The 13464-nt window shown below is 31.9% G+C and overlaps 2 protein-coding genes across 3 annotated transcripts in view; one reads left to right on the top strand and one right to left on the bottom strand.

The window, feature by feature from the left end:
• LOC100165269 (alanine--glyoxylate aminotransferase 2-like) overlaps nucleotides 1-6776 on the top strand; it is a 19246-nt gene extending 12470 nt beyond the window's left edge. For both annotated transcript variants that reach the window (XM_003242709.4, XM_003242710.4), the window contains 5 exons: nucleotides 1233-1326; nucleotides 1828-2042; nucleotides 3187-3412; nucleotides 5104-5351; nucleotides 6163-6776. In XM_003242709.4, the coding sequence (XP_003242757.1) occupies nucleotides 1233-1326; nucleotides 1828-2042; nucleotides 3187-3412; nucleotides 5104-5351; nucleotides 6163-6328 (949 nt within the window). In that variant the 3' untranslated portion in view covers nucleotides 6329-6776. The remainder of the gene's footprint in view (nucleotides 1-1232; nucleotides 1327-1827; nucleotides 2043-3186; nucleotides 3413-5103; nucleotides 5352-6162) is intronic.
• Nucleotides 6777-6893: 117 nt separating this feature from the next.
• Nucleotides 6894-13464, bottom strand: part of LOC100571040 (polycystin-2-like) — a 13520-nt gene continuing 6949 nt past the window's right edge. The window contains exons 7-12 of the mRNA XM_029486352.1: nucleotides 12106-12195; nucleotides 11192-11344; nucleotides 10162-10385; nucleotides 9226-9353; nucleotides 7107-7152; nucleotides 6894-7044 (exon numbers count right to left, since the gene is read on the bottom strand). Coding sequence (XP_029342212.1) covers nucleotides 6894-7044; nucleotides 7107-7152; nucleotides 9226-9353; nucleotides 10162-10385; nucleotides 11192-11344; nucleotides 12106-12195 — 792 coding nt within the window. The remainder of the gene's footprint in view (nucleotides 7045-7106; nucleotides 7153-9225; nucleotides 9354-10161; nucleotides 10386-11191; nucleotides 11345-12105; nucleotides 12196-13464) is intronic.

Below are 13464 nucleotides of genomic sequence, written 5' to 3' on the forward strand. Positions count from 1 at the left end.
AAAAGAAGTCTAATTTTTACAATAAATTATAAAATTTTTTATACGCGATAATACCTCACATAGATATAAGATTGTTAATATTGTTTATTTCTTATTTGTGTCAGTGTTTATCTGTGCAGATAAACTATAATTGAACCGTCTTCAGTCAGCACAATCACGCATATAGGTACATTTTAGTAATTACTATTTACTAAAGTGTTACTAAACCTAATATTACAGTCACTTAATTTACAATTTGACGTTACCTATCAAGGTTAGATTAATGGATGATTATTTTAACGTAATCGACATTCATTACTTCGAAAAGTACTAACGTTGTTGGAAATTTATTTTTGATGAATTCAAGTCATTAAAAAACTGAATTTTTGATGTTTTATTTTTTTTAATTGTTTATAAGTATGGCTGGGATTCTGAAGCAATGTTTTTCTGTTGTTTTAAAGGCTGGTAGGGTTGTAAGTGGATTTTGGGTTTTAGGGTAATCTGATTATTTTATTGATATTTTTTCCATGTTATATTTCATCTTCAGTATATAAAATATTAATTTCAAACGAGTTGAAGTATTTAAAATTTAAATTAAGTTTAAATGAGCAAATTTGAGTAGCACATGACCCTGGCAAAATGTTGGTCCACTCTAATTTTCAAGGGCTAATTAACTCATCGCTCAAATGCTCAATCCTCAAAGTTTAATTTGTGTGTATATAATGGTTTTTAGAAAAGATGTCCTACAGAATGCAGGCAAACTAAAAAGTTTATTTTTTTTTAAATATGTTGTTTTGTATTGACTCAAATTATTTTCAAAAACCTCAATACATTTAAAGGTAATGCATAGTGTTTACTGTTGACTGTAAAAATAATTATTGTTCCTACATATAATATAATTAGATAATATACCTAGTTAAATAGTTTAATAGGTAGTCAATATTGCAATATATATATATATATTAAAAAATCTTTGTCAACATTATTGTATACCTACTGCTATTGAATTTACTTATTTACCTACTAAATTGCCATATTGGTATATGACATTTAAGTTCATAACAACATAATATACGAGATATGAGTATTTATAACTACTTATGTATAACTGTATTATATATGTTTATTGTTAGCTATTTATTTTATACCAATAAAAATGCCCGAACATAAGTTTGATACGTAAAAAAAAATATTTATTTTACAAAATACATCACTGTAACTTAGAGTTTAATAAATATTTATACATGTTTCAGTGCGTACCATGGTCATTTGACTTCACTAATTGATATTTCACCTTATAAACTAAATTTGCCAGGAGCACCAAAAAAACCAGATCACGTGCACATAGTATGTATTTTTTTTTTTTTGAAGTTTTATTTTATAATTATTAATTTTGACTTTATTCAACCTTATTCTAGTTAATTTTACATATTTATCGTCTATCAAATAATACGTATATTAATATGAACTATTTATTTTAAATATTGAGCTTTGATTTCCTGTTGTATCCACTTACTCATATAGTTTTTTGAGTTTTATTATTTATAATAAAACTGGAAGTTTTAGTTTTGAAAACCTTTTATTTTTTATTCAAGGTTATTCGTGTGTTAACTTAACTATAATTTGAAAATACGTTTTATTTTCTTAAGAGATTAAATTTAGTCTTTAGTCGATTATTAAATATTCACAAATTACGACTAAATCATTATAAAATAAGTAATTTTGATTTTGAAGGTCATTCATATTATTTGCATTTAACCATTGTCGCTCTTATGGTTTAATGTTTACACAAACACACTCGGACACGCATATACAAATCCTTTTAATTTATATGTTTTTACTACATAGGCTCCGGTTCCGGATATATATAGAGGTAAAATAAGAGCCGATGATCATCCCGACGAGGATATGGGCAAATTGTACGCTCTGGAAGTTAAAAAGATTATTGATGAAAACGTGATCGGGCAACGTGGTCAACAAGTGTGCGCTTTCATCGCAGAAAGTTTACAAAGCTGTGGTGGCCAGATTATTTTACCACATAATTACCTGCGAGATGTTTATACGTAAGTGACTTTAATATTAATCAAGTTTGAAAGACTATATAAATATGTGAAATAAATGGTTACACGTTACCTAGGTATTCGTTACGATTTTATAATTTTTACATGTACGATGCCAATACTATTAAAACACATTCGTTCGACTAAAACTTAGTAAATGTATCATTGGCTAAAGGTTAAATCAGATAAAATCGGTTTGTAATAACATAACTAAATAGTTTTATCGTGCTAATCAAATATTGTCGCTGGTAGAAAATATTATACACAATAATTTATTGTGATACGCCGATAGCAGATTACCATTATATTAATATGTATTTATCTGAATTCAAGGTTAAATAAACTAATTTGTCAATAAATTGTCATCATGTGTTGCACGCTTACAGTGTTCAGCGTTTATAATAAACTTATAATCTAATATATTTTAGGTAGTTACCCGTCGAATAAATTAAATTAACCTACTTAGCATTCGAATAAATATCAAAGCTTAATAAATACTTTTAAAATTTTATTCTTAGTTACATATATGAAAAAAATATGTAAAATTATAACCAATTTAAAACTTGTAGGCTAATGACCTTAGCAGTCGAAGCCTTTAGTGCTAGGTACTAATATAAAAAAAAGTTATCAAAGATATTTTCAAATTACGGTAAGCTAATTTTAATCGAAAATATTAATTTAATGTATATAGTCGTATAATAGCTGTTAAGGTAAAATTAACGGAATTTATTTATTGTAGGTACCTAATAGCTGGGTCCTAACTAAAGAAAAGTGGATCTGTAGTCTGTACAAATATTAATTGTTCATGAATTCGCGATTTCTTATAATTATATAAAAGTATAATTTTTTATCTTTAATAGTGAACCTTAAGTTGCCTATACACAACGCCGAGAGAATATAATTTTAGTGTTGAATGTATTAAAAAAAATATGTAATATATTTTTACAATCACCGGAAAAATTCGAATTTGTAAGACTTACGATGAGATTGTAAAAGTCATCGTTCGTCGTTATCAATTTTTTGAAATCGTGTTTTGATAAAAACTGACATTTTAAATATTGAAACCGTGTGTGGGAATATAATTATTCTATGTACGTAAGGGATCAATGGATGGTGTAAATAATTAGAGTATTATTTTTGATTTTAGATATGTGCGGGAAGCCGGTGGCGTGTGCATTGCTGACGAAGTTCAAGTGGGATTTGGCAGGTCGGGTACACACTATTGGGCGTTCGAGATCGACGGACCGGACGTACTACCTGACATTGTGACCATCGGCAAGCCCATGGGCAACGGACATCCGGTCGCCGCCGTCATCACCACGGAAGCTGTGGCCCGAAGCTTTGAAGCCACTGGCATACAATATTTTAACACGGTGAGTAAAAATGCGTATTTGTTCAGGTATAAATCGTGATTTGAGTGCCTACCTATGTGTTTTTATTTGATCCATGTAAAGTTTGAAAATATGTAACTTAGGTGCCTTTTAATGGAATGCTGGTCACAATAATTAGTAGATAGGTACATGCAGCACGCTAACACCCCTTAAATATGGTATGGCGGGCAATGTAAAAAATCTGGGCATTCTATTATATTGTTTCCCTGGAATTTTAGATTCTAGCCGGAGCGATAATTGTATTGATTTAACCGGAGCAACCCATTTGCACCCGAACCCATTTATCGTAGCCTATTTGCGCCCCAAACCATAGCCTATATGCACCCGATTCAGATCAGGTGAAAATCGTGCAACGTTGCTATTTATTGAGTATATTGGTATAACTATAAAATTTAAAATAAGATTTGATCGTTTCCCATGCTAATCGAAACCAATATCCAAATCGATAAAGATAATAATATTTTGTCGTCAGTCGTGCTAATCGAAATTGTAAAATCCCAATCGATAAAGATTATATTATATAAAATGCATTTATCAGTTGTATTGTATGTGTCAGTTGCATCAGCACTTGAACAGTATTTTACGTAAAAATTTAACTATTTGAAATTTATAATTGTATATAATATAAATAATATTTAGATATATTATATGTATACTGTGTAGTATTTATTATTATTTTGAAAATTATTACTTTTTCTGATTTGTCTTAAACGATTTTAAACGATACCTGACGGCAACGTTGCATGCAAAATGGGCGCAAATGTCCATAACCCTCGGGGCGCAAATGGGCTACTCTGAGGCGCTGATTTAACAATAATGTGTGTTTTTATTTTTGTGTCAGAAGACATTTTTCACAGTAGGACCCTTCCGCGAATACGTCCATGTATATAACCCATATAATCATGAAAAATAAGTTTGTAAAGTAGTCAACAACATATTATAGCTTGAGCACACTGCATTTAGGCCCTTATAGTTGAATATATTACAGTAAATAATAAATATTAATTAATATGTATTTATGTGCATATTGAAGTATTTTAACATTAAAATATTGTGTATTGACCAGTTTTCTATACTTTGTCTGTAACATAAATACATAAAATATAATACACGGATCACAACGTAGATATAGTAGGTATACGTACAGCCCATACTCGTGTCAGATTTGCGATAATCGTATCAACAAGTATCAAGCACATACAATTCTATGTCTCATTATCTACATGGACATGTTTGGTCGAACAAAGAATTCGTAATCTAGAGAATGATTTACCATTTTCTACGACTTTGGTACTTAAATAGTCAAATATTTTCTAAAAATGAAAATTACAACAAATTTGAAAATGCACTAAAAAATAAAAATGTACTATTCAATCGAGTGCGTACACCACTTTCAGTACATGATTAATAATTATATTTATTTTTACCGGCATTAATGTACCTACTACAGTGGCGATGATCTAATTCAGCCACGTGGAGTAAATTCTAAATCCTATACTCACGTTCACGATTATTAATTAACATGTATCATTAAATATGTATTTACGTAATAAAATGTTTATGCACATATTATCACTAACATATTATTATTGTATAGTGGTGTTACTCCGCTAATCCACCTTGGATTCAAGTTAATCCAAGTTAACGCGAAAAACTCTCGTGTGGTTTTTCAGTACGGTGGAAATCCCGTGTCGTGCGCAATAGCCATCGCCGTGATGACTGCCGTCGACGAAGAACAGCTGGTGGATAACGCCAAAGACGTGGGCGGGTATCTGTTGTCTGAACTAGAAAACATGCAACGGAGATTCCCGGACGTGATCGGAGACGTCCGCGGTGTCGGATTATTTGTGGGCGTAGAACTGATAAAAGACCCGAAAACCAAGACTCCGGCAACGGCGGAAACTCGAGATGTCGTCGACAGGTATAAGAGCCGAATTATGGTGTGTTTGAGTGGTTCCCTGGATGATTTAGATGATTTAGATTTACAATTGGGCCCGGTAGGTCCAACCCGGGGAGGTGCTCAAACAGGGATTTTCAGATTTACGATGGAAATATTTGTTGATAAATAGTTGCTATTGGTTATAAAAGAAATAATAATTTTTATTTGTATTACTAGCCCTCAGATCTATCAGGAGAGATAATAATTAGTATAAATTAGTATTTTATTTGTATTGTATTGGTTGCCATTGGTAAATCGGGCAGATCAAGCATGCATACAATCGAATTTTCGCACAATTGTTAACGCCAGAACGCCTATTTTATATGCTATCAAAAATTGTATACGATCCATCACCTACTGCAACGAGTTACACAAAGGAGTTGAACAGTCACAATTTTTTTATGAGTTGACATTTTTTACGGGCAACGAAGTGAGTGGGGTTAGATATATTAGAAGAAATATGGCATATAAATGTTTACAAATATATTTTTTAAAAATACAAATCTTTGGGCCTGAACAGCTAGTATTACATAAATTACGTACAGGTACTAAAAGTACTTTTGACAAGTATGAATATGTCCAAGTAAACTTCCCTGGTTTGGAAACTAGATTAGGTTTTTCCCAGCGAAACGATTTTCACGGTAGAAATAATGAGCACTTGACACGATGTGTCATGTGCAGTGTATAATATTTCGCGAACTTCTGAAGTTAAAACTATTATGTATCGCCAAATGGTTTTTGAAATATTTAATAGAACAAAATTTATTATTTAAACATACAAATTTTGTTTTAGAATGAAAAACGAATTTAGAATATTGGTAAGCAGCGACGGACCAGACGTGAACGTCATCAAACTGAAACCACCGATGGTGTTCAGCAGAGCCAATGCCGACCGCTTTCTGAAGGCGTTCAAGACATTGATTTCAGAGATAAGGACACAACGGTTTCAACTGCTGTGATTTATTTTATACGACAACCTACTATAAATGTTTATCTACATAATTTGGCATTATTATCATTATTGTAATTTGTATTTTTCAAATATTATGTAGGTTATATATGTTTAATATATAAAAAATAACATATTCCTACACTGTTTATAAAACAAAACGTATAGATACGTTATGCATAATATAGGTAATATGTTTAATAATTTAAATGTATAACTGAAAATATAAAACTAACGAGAATCGAAGAATAGCTAGATTTTAATAATTATTGTTCGTATATGTAGAAGTATGTTTATCGATGTTTGTTTGTGTGATTTGATTTGTGTGTACAGATAATATTGATCTATCAGTTGCTGAGTCAAGGCCGGGGCAATTTAGTGTAATTTAATCAACATTACTTACACATTGATAGGACCTGAACAGTGATCTGCGCGAATACAAAGTAATTATTGATGTATTTTGCATGGTTTTTTTTAAAAATGTTTTTCCTGTTACAATTGACTAAGTATATAAAAAAAATAGCTAGTATGCTGCGGGAAATTGTAAAAGAAATATTCTTATAATAATTATGCATTTAAGAAGAAGCTGGGTTATTTTGCAGTTTTTGTTCTGCATAATTCGGTGGTAATTGAACTCGTATCGCATCGAGACGTGCTATGACGATATCGCATTTTTTATGAACATCATCCAATGCATTTTCAAGTAGATCTACTCTCTTGATCAACCTGAAACCTCATAGTATTATAAAATCAGCTCGGAAACAATAATTTCGATACCGTATACTTGCCATTTGATATCTGATTCATTGGAAGTTGAGTTTTCGTCATCTTTACCTAAAAAATAATAAATAAATAATTTTTTTAAGTATTACTGTAATAATTTATGAATTACCATTTTTAGTTTTATTAAATACTAGCTGTAGGTGCCTAATCCGACTTCGTAAGGGGAAAAAATGAGCAAACATAAAATACGGTGCTATATCGGTTTTTCTCGGTTTTAGTGTAAGTATACACTTACTCTCAGTTTACGGAAAAATCGGTATTGATGTATTGTTGCTTTGTGAACTAATTCGGCAGAGATGGGCAATCAATGTGTGGTGGATATTTTTCGGATGTGGTTCAAACTAATATCTTAACTTTCCTGATATCTCTAAGAATAATCATTGATACGTTCGTCAAAATCGGTAGAGTAGTTTTTAAGGCTATAATAATAGTTACAGACATATGTGGATATTGCCTTTTGTACATTTAAAGAACATACAATTAGGTAATTAAATATTATTTTCTTTTATTTAAAAAAAAATCCCATAGCAACGCATGGCAGATTGGCTAGTGTAAACCAATCTAAAAAAAAAAATATTTCTGTAACCATTGGAATTTCTATTTATAAACACAAAAAAAATTATTCGGTTTTCGTATGCTAATGCGAAATCAATATGTGAGCCATCCTAAAGAAACCATATGGGTTAAAAAACGTGGTATAGAACACTCCCCGAGTCCTAAGGAATATACTATGTCAGCAATTTGATGACAATTGGTTCAGTAGTTTCCAAGTCTATAAGCCCCATACAGACTAGTGTTTGTCAAGTTCCTTATAAAAAGGAATTCGTTCCGTTCCTAGTTCTTTTCTTAAAAAAAGAAATTCGTTCTGTTCCTTGTTCCTTAAAAAAAAAAGAATTCGTTCCTTTGTCGTTCCGTTGGAAAGTGAACGAGTTCCTTTTTTAGTTCCAAATAAAATAAAAATTCTTATTTAATCATATATGTTTTTTTTTCGTATTACGCATACTTATTTAATTTTTATTTATAATATATAACTACAAGTAGGTACATATTTTATATGTTTATGTAATATATTATTATATATTTTAAGATTTTCTTTAAAATTAAATTTTTGGCTAACGTATCTCGATTGTCTTAACGTCGATACTCGATAACGATCACTAATTAGCTATATACATTATACGAATTAAAAAATATATCTTAATTTAAATTTTTACATACTTATCTGTGTAAATTATTGGAACTAGGAAGGAACGAACAATTTTGTTTTTTTTCCTTAAAAAAAAGAACTAGTTCATTTTCTCGTTATTTTTTTATAAAAAGGAGTTCGTTCATCGTGCCGTTCTTTAAAAAGGAATTCGTTCCAGGAATCTGTTCCTTTTGGAACTCGTTCCTTCCAAACACTGATACAGACGTACATTAATGTTTTTATATACAGTTAACCGCTGTTATTGTCTCGTTTATTCCCGAAACTTGCTTTTTGTATTAGTTGATTCGGAATCAATTCAACGGTATAACGGTACAGGTAAACAGGTCACCGCGAATCAACTCATCGCATCCCAGCTAACAGATATGCTACATAAGTATTCAGTAATCAAGTATTTTTTTAATTTTTAGATCTATGTTATCATCAAAACAAACATTTCACCTGGGTATAAGGTTAATGCTATTATACGCCTATGACCGATGTATTATAGTTAAATACAATACGGCGTCGCGCACTCCCGTTCGCAAAAGGGCGGAGGGGAATTTGCCTCAACTACAAATTTTCTGGCTTAGAATGTAAGCCACTCTAGGTATATTGTTTATAAGTTTACAATACTATTATAAATAAAAGATTTTTGGAGTTAACAAGACGTCGACTAAACTCCGTCTGCTAAACGGAGTGCGATAAGTACCTACGTATTCATTTAAAATGTGTAATATTACTATCTATCCGAATAAACGCATATTATATAAACCTAATTTAGATAGAGGATTGTCCATATGACGTAACGCCAAACGCGTATGACTATCCGCAGTGGCCAGTAATAGTTGGCATTTACTACGAAAACGGCGATAGACCGTCGTGATCGAATCGTACATTATATTATAAGCAAATAATAATAATAATAATAAAACGCGTACTCGATCCGGGTGCGTTTTGCAGCACGTCCCGGAACATCTGCCTGGCTTCGTCTTCGTGTACCGTCTTTTGCGGTTCGATTCCGTATTTGTTGAGAATCTTTTCCACTTCAGAGTTTGTAAAACGGCAGCTGCGGGACAAGGACGAAACGTTACAATGGTGTCATAGGCGTGCGCAGTCTTAAATTTCTGGTCGAGCCTAGGCAATTATAGTGCACTAATATTTGGACAACGCCCAGAATTTTTTTTAACACATCAACATACATGTTGAAGACACGAATATAAATTGAATGAAATGTAATATTTAAAATTGTTTCTAATAAAAATATAATAGATAGCAGTAAACCACACTACCACAGCGTATGAACATTGTGATGACCAGCCAGATCAAAAGTTGTAGGTATATATTCAACTTCACGGTATTCGTGGTATCGTGTTGGTCGACACGATCATATTTTTACAATCTCATTTTGGCAAACCAATCAGAAATAAAGTATTTTACACGACACGACACAGGCAGTTGTGAACTCCCATTATGCTGGATTCACAGCTACGTCGTCGTGTGCGTGCTGCTTCGATAAAATCACATTCTGATTGATTAGACGTTGCTTTTTTGGTAGGTATCGTGTAATAACCAAGTTGCAACCGAGTATGCCAAGATTATTGATTACAGCTTAACTTCAAAACCAATATGGCTACCACGCCCATGGCCCACGAACGACATGATATACGATGTAGCTCTGAATCTGGCTTTAAAATTAATTGTGAGACTCGCAGAAAAATATCGCGAATATACTCCTATATGTTTGGTTGGGGAGGGAGCGGAAGCAGCAAATACACAAATGCTCACTTCACCCACCTAATTCTGTTATATCTATTATTATGACAAACATATTTACATAATTATATGGTTATACACTTATAATAGGTACCATGTACCGTTTCAGTATCTTGTAAACGTCCTGATAGGTAACGCGGCGATCCAGTTCGTTATTCAGCCGGTCGGTTCGACGTCGCCCCGCCCATTTGTCAAAACCCATCCAGGCGAGCACGCGGTCCACGAACGCCGACACCTTGTCGCTCACGTACGATTGCCGGTCCCCCAACGATTGTTCGACGTCCACGTCAAAATACGCGTGAAACACGATCGCCACTAGCATCGTCTGGAAAGCGAATGGGCTAGGTAAAAAAAAATAGCTCTGACCATACACACTCATGCATGGACATCATATACATAGGTATAATACCGGTGTGGTGAGCGATCAGCAAATTTTTTTTTTTGACCTTCTGCCAACCTCTAAGTGTTATTGCGCTGACAATAATTGACCAGAAAAAAATAACTATAAGGAGATCGGAGATCTAAAAAGGGATAAATAGTAATACATGGAAATCATATATTATATATTATGTGCAACTCTAAATAAACTATTAAATCAGTCACAGTAGGAATTGTATAGGTCCACAAAACGGGGTCCATATACCGTACACGGTACATACATTGAATGTTTATGTCTTATGGTGTCTTACAACACAAAAATGTGGTATACGCGAGTCAATTTTGGTTCTCCTACGCTATTGAAAGGAAGTTGCAAGAATAATGGTGGAGATTTGTGTTTGAAAGATGACTGAATTATTTAAGACTTTCTAAATGACCCAGAAGAAACCTTTTGTATAAGCAATTTGTTATTATTAATATTATTATTAAATATTAAATATTTTTTTTTGTATAGGTAAACCTTTTTGATAAATTAATATTTAATAAAGTTAATTTGTTCAATACATATTTATAAACTATTTATAATTTATATTTTAATCTTACAAATAACTGTAAAAAAATAGGTAGATTATCCTACGGATGGTACCTACGATATCATTGTCCCATCAAATATAGCATGACCCGCTGATTCGCTGGGAATGGAAAGATGATCCCCGGCAATAGGTTTAAAAAACACTCGTACATCATAATTACCAAGAGAACAAATATCATCACGCACGTGAAAAATACGAAGAAAAACGTAGTGAACCAAGCGTCCGCGTCTTGAAGCGTCTTGTAGTCGAAGTCCCTCATCAGTATTCTGAGCGACGAAAGAACTGAATCGTAGATTGTCGAGAATCCTTTTACCTGGTTTGGGGGTGAGAGTGTGTTAGAGGAAAACAAAAAAATAGACGAGGGTGACATGGCATTCAATAATACGTCGTAGGTACATATATATTATGCGCATTTGTGAAGGTATAAATTTATAAGTTGGCCGACGTCATTTGAATTAGGTATGCCCTTCGTTGTTATGACTTATGAACAAATTTTACCGAGGTTTGCCTCCAGGGCAGACACAAGGGGTAGGGCCGAGGTTATTGATACTTTTTTTTTTAAAGATCTTTCTCGCTGATTTATAAAACTACTCTATGTAGGTAATACCATTGAATATAAATATTGTATAATTCTATTATAGTACTTATAGTAGGTACTTATACTATTATATATAATCACACATTGTCTCAAACACTATCTATAATATTTTAATAGTTTATTGTTCATTTTTTAAGACTTATATAATTTGTATTTTTATGTTTATTATCTGCAGTGGTTGGAAGCCGCTACTAAAGCTTGTCCCGTAACAAGCATCATATTATTATACAGGAATTTATAGTTTACGATGTGTAAAAAATCCAAAGTATTTCCGCTTCGCGTATAAAACATTAAAACAACACTGGATTTGGTGCACACAAGTATGCATTTAGGTATAAATATTTTATATCATATAATATATAATATGTACATCACAATGTGGATTGAGGTTTGAGGTGCTCGTTTTCCAATTTAAACAAAATTATTATTATAGAAATTAATAATAATATCGACCTATTGTGTTTAATCATAATTACCTGTGAGCCGAATGCGAAATAACCGAGCGTCGCGAATGCGCTCACGACAAAAATCATTATAACCAGATATCCCGCGACGATTTTGAAGCACTGCAGTGATAAACAACAATTTATTATACATTGCCGTATAAATGCAAATATTATTAATATTATTATACTCGACAGTGGTGTCAGAGTAATTTTTAATAGATCAGTATTGCAGATCTTTTATTATCAGTGGCGGTGGTTCGCTAGACGAGCCAAGCGTTAGCGGTGAGTGTGAGCGAAATCAATAGAATGTCCTTGAAGAAATTATCAAAAATCAAAAGTAAGTATTAAGTGTCGAAATGGAATGAGAAAAAGATACCTACCCTGTAACACTAATTGTTGCAACTGTTCAAACACTATATAATTTTTAAAATGTAATTAATAATTATTAATAATGTATAGAAGTGTGAAACATTTTTTATCAATGATTAATACGTGTATAATTATCAGCTGATTTGTTTTTTTAATATTTTTGATTTTAAACAACTATGACAAGGACATTTATGATTTTTAACAGTTTTACCTCGGACATTTTTACCTAAATTCGTTGATGGGTGGAAAGGGAGGGCTGGGGGAGTTTCGACTTAAAGATCACCTTAGTGTTGTATCAGTGTCGTATTTTACAACCATAAAATAGCCTCAGGTTATATACTTATATATTATGCGTTGTAAATGTCCGTGCTATAAGTCAATCTGCCAGTGGCGTGGCGTGGGTATTAAAAAGATGTAAGCAGTGAAATTTTTTTTTCAAAAGTGATTAGAATATAGGTACCTACTATACCTAAATACCTAATTATAAATTATGTATAAAAAAATGTTATCCTTTTAAAATGTTTAATATTTTTAAAAATATACTAGTTGTACAAATCAAATTAAAAACATTATTATTAATTATTTTAAACGATCACTTTTAAAATTTTATTTAAAACATAAATTTATTCGTCTTGGTTTTTTTGAGTAGTCTTCAATAACTTCATCATAAAAACTGTTTTCCTTTTGAATTTGGGTTAGTAATTGTTTTTCAATAGATAAAATTGACAACGCTGATAGTCTATTTTGTGATTGAGAGTTTCTTAAATATGTATGTATCCTTTTCAATGTCGAAAATGAACGTTCAGCACCTGCACTTGTTGCTGGAATTGTTAAAATTAAAGATGATAATTTCGTAACTTGAGGTAAACTTTCAGATAGTTCAGTTGATTTAAGATATAACCAAAGTTCGTTAATATTTCTTTTATGAAATTCGGTTGATGAGTACACAATAGTTAATTCACTTTTAAGTATAGAAAATCAAAATATTCACCATACGAATTTTTCAGTGAGTCCATAGAA

This window comes from Acyrthosiphon pisum, chromosome A1 (genome assembly GCF_005508785.2).
Source record: "Acyrthosiphon pisum isolate AL4f chromosome A1, pea_aphid_22Mar2018_4r6ur, whole genome shotgun sequence".
Lineage (NCBI taxonomy): Eukaryota > Metazoa > Arthropoda > Insecta > Hemiptera > Aphididae > Acyrthosiphon > Acyrthosiphon pisum.